The 7,876-nt window shown below is 47.3% G+C and overlaps 1 protein-coding gene across 1 annotated transcript; it reads right to left on the bottom strand.

Annotated features, from left to right (window-relative positions):
* Nucleotides 1-1,357: 1,357 nt before the first annotated feature.
* On the bottom strand, nucleotides 1,358-5,577 carry GIP (gastric inhibitory polypeptide; the record flags this gene model as incomplete). Its single annotated transcript, XM_010182447.1, has 4 exons — nucleotides 5,507-5,577; nucleotides 4,317-4,463; nucleotides 3,537-3,668; nucleotides 1,358-1,435 (listed from the first exon to the last, which is right to left on the bottom strand). Coding segments are annotated over exons 1-4 (428 nt in total), but the record flags the coding sequence as incomplete, so codon positions are not given.
* Between the last annotated feature and the right edge of the window lie 2,299 nt (nucleotides 5,578-7,876).

Below are 7,876 nucleotides of genomic sequence, written 5' to 3'. Positions count from 1 at the left end.
GTGTGTATTGGGGGGTGAGACCCTGCTGGAGGTTGGGTCCCTCCGGGGTGGGGGAAGAGGCCCTGCGTGGGTGTTTTGGGTCCCCTCTGTGGTTGGGTCCCCCCCCGGGGTGGCGGAGAGGCCTTGTGTGGGGATTTTGGGTTCCTTTCTGGTTGAGTGCCCTCCCTGGGGTGGGTAGTACCCCCCACTGGGGGGCTTTTCAGTCTCCCTGCGGTAAGTAAGATTTTAGATATTTAATGTTTTGTGGCCCATCCCCAAGTCAGGTCTTATCTGAATCTTAGTTTAGCTTCAGACTAAACTTTATTGCTTGCATTAGGAAAACAGACAATCTGCACAGAACAGAGTGAATACAAGACATTTTCCTCCTCCTTGTGTGTCTCCATAGGATGAAAAGGGAGCTCCTGGGGAAGGTCCTGGAGTTACTCAGTCCTAACAAAGCAGAAGTGGGAGAGAAAAACATGAATTCCTGTGGTAGTGCACGTAACGATTTCCCTTTGGTTCCTAAAGGAAACGAGGCATAAGTTCTTGTCCTTACCCTCCAGCCCCTTCTGATCCCTTGCAAATCCATTTCGACAGCAAGATGTCTATGAAAGGCCGTATCTAATAGTAAGTACTGACGAGTTTTGCAAGAAGTCGGCAACTGATTAGAGGAGAGAGATGTACATTTGCATTTCTCCACAGGAAAGGCTGCAGTGTGAGCTCAACAGTTTTGTTTTCTCTGGCCTGGCCACTCAGCTCACATTGACCGAGCTGCATGGAATTGTCCATAGCACTGAGCTGCCTCTTATTTCCAACCTGCATTTATTCACTGCCGGTTCATCCCTTTTTGTTCTTGTGCCATCTTTTGCCATTAGCCTAAACATCTCTTTTCTTGCTCTCTTTTTTTTATAGGTGGTGACTTTGTCTCTCTTCATTTTCCTCAGCTAAGCACAGGATGGGTTTGCCATTCCCATGAGCCTCCTCGGGGCCCTCCCCTGCACCTTTTGCATCCCGGTTTCTTGTGTTTCTCTTCAAATGCCTTTCACAGCAGTGTACAATATGCAAAAATTATTTTCTGTAGTTATTTTCTCATTAAAAAAGGGGAAAAGGCTTCACTAACCTCCCTTCTCTAGACAGTAATACTTTGAAGTTTGTCTTTCCCCTTATCTTTGTTCTATCAATGGTCTGAAGATGCTTTGGCAGAACCGGACTCTGGCCAGAGCTCTTCACTCTCCAGTCACTGAGCTGCACTCAGTGGTTATCTCAAGAAATCCTAAATTCATGGCTTGAGCCCTGCAGCAAGTCCCTTTGGGAACAAGGCTGGGAAGGACCTGCAGGGATGCGCGTAACGACAGGAATAGGTAGAACAGCCACTCACGTTGGTCTGCAGAGATCAGTCGACATCAGCCATGTCAGAAACTCCTGGTTCACAACATCCTTCAGATCTTCCGGAGAGCTAAAACCGCAAGAAATGTGCCACGCCATAAAGACAGAGGAGATGCAGTAACAGCCTCATATCCCAATCCCTCCACTTCACAGGGATCTTTTATTTTCCTTGTCTTCTAATACCTTTGACTCAGACAAACCCACCAAAAACTTTAACCTCCTTTTGCCTCCTTGCACACAGCAGTGCCTTGATCTTGGTGTGTGAACGTGTGTGTCAGGCTAGGGGGATGAGAAGAAGCGGCCCAGTGACCCCTCCTGCACCCTACCTCCTCCTAAACCCAGCAGACACCAAAACAAAGGCAGAGCGTGGGTGAAGCAGCATCTACGCTCCAAACTCACAAAGGAAACTCTTTGTTTCCAAGAAGGACTTTCCCCTGCAAGTCACATTTTTTCATTTGCAATTAAGGAGATTAAGGGAGACGCTAGAAAACAATTTTTTTAAAAAAATTAAAGGTAATCAAGCTGATGAATCTCTAGCATCAAAGGTTTCCCTTCCCCCCTCCCAGAACAGGTTAGACAAACATCTGTCAGGAACGGTTTAGGGCGCGTTGATCCTGCCTCGGAGCAGAGGTCAGACCAAGTGACCTCGTGAGATCCCTCAAAGCCCTCGTTTCTTTGATTTTGTATTTTCAGTATGCCCAGCGATTCCCAGTGTCTGATTTGCCGAGTGCTTGGCCCGAGACACCTCTGTGAACCAGAACTGGGCTCATTTCCCCCAGCCCCGGGTCATCCCCCGCACCCTGGTTTTTGAAGCGGTTTTTAAAGGGTTTACAGCAAAGGCTGTAAAAGACAACAAATGCCCCCAGATTCTTGTTCTGGGTGACTGTCCCATGACTCCCTGTAGCTCAAAATTCCATTTTTTGGCCAGAAGACACTAGGATTGTGCCTGAAGGATGTGGTCTGTGTGCGGTAAGTGCTTTTCTTTCCTTCTTGCCACCATTTTAGGACTAAGCAGCAGCAACCTGTTAGGTTTTGTAAAAATCCCCTTCACATTAAAGCGAGGAAATGCATCCCTCATTCATTTCTTGGTGGGTTTTTTTTTTAAACGCAGAAAGTGCCTGAGAACAGATTTTTCTTTGGACTCAAGTGTCTAATTTGCTTTTTTGAGCATTTGTGACATAAGCGAAGCTTGGGGGAGGTGAAGGCTATTGACAGGCTGTGGATACGCTGACACAGCACAAAGCTGCGCGGCGCGGAGATGCACAAGCGTGGTCTCGGCCAGATGGCTCGGGAAGCGCAGGCAGGAGCTGCCGCAACGGCGGCTCCATATGGACTCGGGTACCTTGCCCAGAGGTACCTGTTCCCAGCGAGCTCAAATCACCATCATGACCGTGATCATTGAGATTTTAAGATGATTACAGCTTAAAAAAAAAACCCAAACCCCTCTGTGCTCTTTACTGGGGACACTCAGATCAGAAACAAACTGGAAAATTCCCCCTGGGTCAGGCAGGCATCTCCTGCGTGGTTTCACGTTTAGAGCCAGGCTTTTCTTTATAAGAGCTTGTAGCAGCAATAAGAGAAAATAACTATTTTGGTTTAGTCTTATTTTTTCTTTTTTAAATTAACTGATCAACACGCTGAGAGTGTGAACAAGTGGGATTCCTTTTTCCCCCTGTGGGCTGATTTGATCAAATCAAAATGCTTTGCAGAAGTGTATTAATTTCATCTCGGTTTTCACTGGAGTTTTCTTTGGGGAAGGCTTTGTTTGGATTAGGTCAAAGCACTTCATTTGGATTTCTCTGTTTCAGTGATGCTGAGATGTTAGAGGAGCAGATGCGCTTCAGCCCTGTCAAAAGTCCATCCTTTGACCCCAGCAAAGCGCTGGGTTTTGATGAGGCTGTGCTGACGTTTGCAAAACCAAAAAAGACCCCAATCATCTGTGGTTTTGAAATCTGTATTCTATGAGAAATGTCTAAATCTGTGAGGGTTTTTTTTGTCTTTGTTCTTTTCCTCACTCATGAGACAGAATTGCAAAGAGAAGTTTCCTTTTAAAATTAAAATCCTCCTGTGAAGACTTTACCATAGCTTCCTGCCTCAAAATACTCCTTCAAGAGTTAAACACGAGGACCTCATCCCTCCCTGCCACCAGATTTTCTGCTTTCCCATCTCACCTCTGGTTTTTGTTGGCTTTCAGAAGCCAAGCGAAGAAATCTTTGGCTTCCTGGGTGGCCAGGTCCAATTTTTGGCCTCTCGCAGCTGATCCATGGGGTTCAGCTTCTCTCTTGTATGGCTCGATGATGTTGCTGGAAAAGGCGAAATAGGGAGGATGGAGCCAGGCTCTTCTCGGTGACAAACAATGATAGGACAAGGGGTAACGGACACAAACTGGAACACAGGAGGTTCCACTTCAATTGGAGAAGAAACTTCTTCTCAGTGAGGGTGACAGAGCCCTGGCCCAGGCTGCCCAGAGAGGTTGTGGAGTCTCCTTCTCTGCAGACATTCAAAACCCGCCTGGACGCCTTCCTGTGTAACCTCATCTGGGTGTTCCTGCTCCGGCAGGGGGATTGGACTGGATGAGCTTTGGAGGTCCCTTCCAATTCCTAATGTTCTGTGATTCTGTGTATCAGCCCGAGATGCCACGAGAGGGTGCCAAAATGCTGCTTTTCCACTAAACCCGGCTCCCTCCCACTCCGTCTACCAGCAGCCAGAGAAGGAGGCAGTTTTGGACAGGGAGGGGGATAGCTGCGCTGTGTGTCGACAGACCAGAAACATTTCTAAGACTTAGAGAAAAAAAAAAAAAGAGACAAGAAAAAAAAGAAAACCAACGCCTAAGAGATTCATCGCTGCGCTCCCAGAAAAATATCCCCGGCTCTACATTCTCCGTAGCCATCATTCGGCTGACGGCAGCTGAGAGTTGGGATCGTAGGAGCACCGAAAGTCCGCGCACTTACTCGCTTTTCTTCTCCCGTCTGGCCAGCAACCACTCCACAAAGTTCTTCTTCAGCATGTTGTCCATCGTGCGGCTGTAGTCGCTCGCCAGGGTGGCCTCGGAGTAGCGTCTTTGCACTGGTCTGGCACTGGGAGCCCTTATATTTATACTGGGGTAAGAGCAGAGACAGACAGAGTCGCACGCAGTCCGCAAGCACGTGGTGTGCGGAGTTTTGCTGGGGTTACACATGGTGGCCCATGCGCTCCCTACAATCAGCAAGGTTTGGTGACCACTTTTCATCTCTTTTGGTCCATTCCTGTGTTGTAACATGAGGAGCTGCTCGGAGAAGGGACCACCACGCTCCTCATCCGTTTTGCCAGCTGCTGACACAGTCGCAGCTCGGATTTGAGACCGCGGGAGGAGCTGAGCTCGGGATATTTGCTGATGGTCTGGAGTCAGTGTGGTTTTTTTAGTGCCATAGCCTGATTCACATAGACTTTGGCTCTGAGCTGAGGCACCAAGCATGCTCAGGCTCCCTCCTCCAGTGAGCTGCACATTTGGGGCCAAGGACACCTTCTCCTGCGTCCTCAAGAGGCTCAGGGGTGGCTGCCAGGAGACCAGGGCTGGTCAGATGGTACAGACATGGTCGGTGGCTACCTAAGTTGGCAAAGGGTTTCAAGACTGATCCTTTTTAGTACTGTTAGATTGCAGCAGCTCCTACTGCTCTAATAAGGACTCTTTGGGGTATTTTCAGGTGGTAGTTGGAAATTTTTTAGCAGGAGTCAAGGAAAAAGAGGGAAAGTCTTTATGATATACCTGCTTCGTGTAACTGGTCATATTTTCAGAAGCTTCCAATTACTGGATGCCCGCTAGCCTCACTCATGGAGATGATTACATCTTGTTTCTAGTTCTCAGCCAACCTTCTTCTCCTCCTGGTTGACTTCCAGCTCGTTCCTCCTAACCCAGAGCCATGAAATTTGTAGGGAAAACTTGGGAGTTCCTGGCTGTGGCTCAAAGGCTCAGGGCTTTAGTTTGATCTCTCTCTTATCATTTGCTCATCTCTCTATGCTTGCCTGTCTCTATTATCCGAGATCTACCTCAGGACTCGTGTTCTCACCTACTTACCAAGATGCCAATGGAAAGAGTCCATTTGCCTCCAGTGAGGAGTTGGAAAAGGCTCAAAACACACCATGAGCTTTCCAAAACACTTACCCTGAGATGTTCTCTTCCATCAAAACAAAGCCCAGCGAAGCCAGGAGCAGAGAGAAAACTTTGAAAGACATCATTTTCTCGGCTGGTTTCTCCGTTCAGAAGCAGAGGACAATCCGGATGTGCAGCCCCTGTAACACAAGGGACACACAAGGGACAGGACAGTGAACCAGAGGGATGCGCGGTGGCTGGGCACGTGCCTGTGCTTGTAAATGTGTTTCTCCAGCCCTTGTGCCCGGAGCAGCCTTCTCCATCCTACAAAGCCCTCCGCTGCCGTTCCCAGTTAAATTACTTTTTCAATGCCAACGCTCTTTCCCACCGCGGTGTCTTTTAATGTTGGTTCCCTATACTTTTATTGTAACCATCAAATTCATTGTGGGTTGCGTGTTCCCGGAGGCGAGGGCTTTGTCTTCCTCCGTGTTTACAAGCTGACCCTGTGGGTACCTCATTGTGCTTTGAGGGTCGATTCAATTGCGAGTACGTGAACGGGAACGTACGTTGTTTTTTAGGAACAACATCCTGCCTATCCCACACTGCGGTTCCGTGGGGTTTAGGAGCCTGATCTAATTTCTAGGAGATTTCCTGTCGGGATGGATAATTCCTTTTGTAGGGACTGGAGCCAGAGTCAGGGAATATCAGTTATGACAAATATCCCATGGACAGCGACAGGAGCGGATTCCAAGATTTATTCGTTTCAAGCTGTTCCTGGTCCTCACGTCCACAGCTCGGCTCGGTAGCCCTTGGACATTTGAGCTCTTTTAATTACTATTCCAGCTTTGCAAACTCCACGCAAAAATGGTTTTGATCACGGCTCGCAGATGTATTTTGTTGTCCCTCACCTCGCTCTATTTTATAGATATTTCTGGAAACTGCATTGCAACGGAGAGCTGCTGTTAACAGGAATGATATAGTAATGAAAATAAAAGGTCTGGATAAGGACTCAGGTATCCCATCCTTCAAAAATTTATTCATATATTGATAGTACTTTACTCCTGTAAGTGGTTATTTGTACTCTCACAACAGCCCGAGTCTTGTTTTGGAGAGAGCGAGAATCTGCAAGTTTGGATGTTGTTTGTAACCGAGGCACGTTTTATTTCTGAAAAATTGACATATTTTACAAATGTTTTCAGCCCTTCCTATTAAGTGAGAAAAATACCAAATGTGTTACATTATCTCGGGTGCATCAGGTCCTGAGGAATGCTCTCAAAAGCAAAGGTGTGATGTTCTGAACATTGGCAAAATCCCGAAAATACTTAGAGCTAAAGCAATAAAAGGCAAATAGTTACGGAGTGTGTTAACAGCAGAAGTAAATGCCTTTGTACAGAAAGCTGACAATTTAAATGAGAACAGGGAAAAAAATTGCTATGATTAAATAACTGCGAGATTCCCTCTTGTTTGCTTTTCATTTCACATACTGGTGATATAATGATGGATCTGAAAGCAGGCAAGTTGTGCGAGAATATTGTTCTGCTTAGGGTAATCGTTTATGATGCTAGGAAAGGAATTGCACTGCAGCCTAAATTTTAAGAAAGAGCAGTACTGCTTCTCTGCAGGATTTACCCAAACAGGGAGCAGAAGCAGTCTGCGTTGTCAGAGGCTGCTGAAAAACCTTTTTTTTTGAGTTAATAGAAGATCCCTTTGCCTCCGTGACACCGAACTGAGCAGTGAAGCTCTGCCAGCCCTGCCTGGCACAGGCTGCTGTGGTACCTACAACCTGACTGTATGCTTTGACTCCTTCACAAAAGGAGGAGCAACCGGTGGGATCCTTGCACCATGAAAAACTTCCAGTCCCCTGTGTAACACCGTTTGCATTGGCAGAAGCATTATCCCTGTTTTATCCGTAGCTGGGAGGTCCCAGAAAGCAGCTAAGAGCCAATTTCCCCTCATTTCCCTGTGTAGCACGTGCTCAAAGATGCAGACCCCAGTCTGGCATTTGCCGTGTATTGAATCCTCCTCTGAGATCAGGTCCTTTCCCTTTACAACCCAACACGGACGCTGCTGCAGGTCTTTTCTGCCGAACCTACCCAGAAAACAGCCGGTTTTGTACCACTTTGGGCAAAACTCAGCCGAAGGTATTGGCTGTTCCTGCTCTGCTATGGCTACTGCCTGACACTCGCAAACACTGCTCATTCCCACTGTTATTTTAGGAGGAAAACGGAGTAAAAAAGGTTAAAAATAGAGATTGCCATAGAGCTTCTTACCTTTCTGCTTCTCTGAAGCTGCCCAGAGGATCTCAGCCTGTTCTGGTGCTCAGAGGAGACCCCGCAGAGCTTTTATAGATGGTAGCTGTGCCGGACCAAACCCACTTCCAGCAGGTAAACAGGAAATCAAGCACCTAATCAAAGCAATTCAAACCCACTTAGAGCTGCTTCA

Source organism: Mesitornis unicolor, unplaced genomic scaffold (genome assembly GCF_000695765.1).
Source record: "Mesitornis unicolor isolate BGI_N332 unplaced genomic scaffold, ASM69576v1 scaffold24024, whole genome shotgun sequence".
In the NCBI taxonomy this organism is placed as follows: domain Eukaryota; kingdom Metazoa; phylum Chordata; class Aves; order Mesitornithiformes; family Mesitornithidae; genus Mesitornis; species Mesitornis unicolor.
The sequence above is the reverse complement of the archived record's forward strand: the minus strand, read 5'-3'. Positions and strand labels throughout refer to the sequence as shown.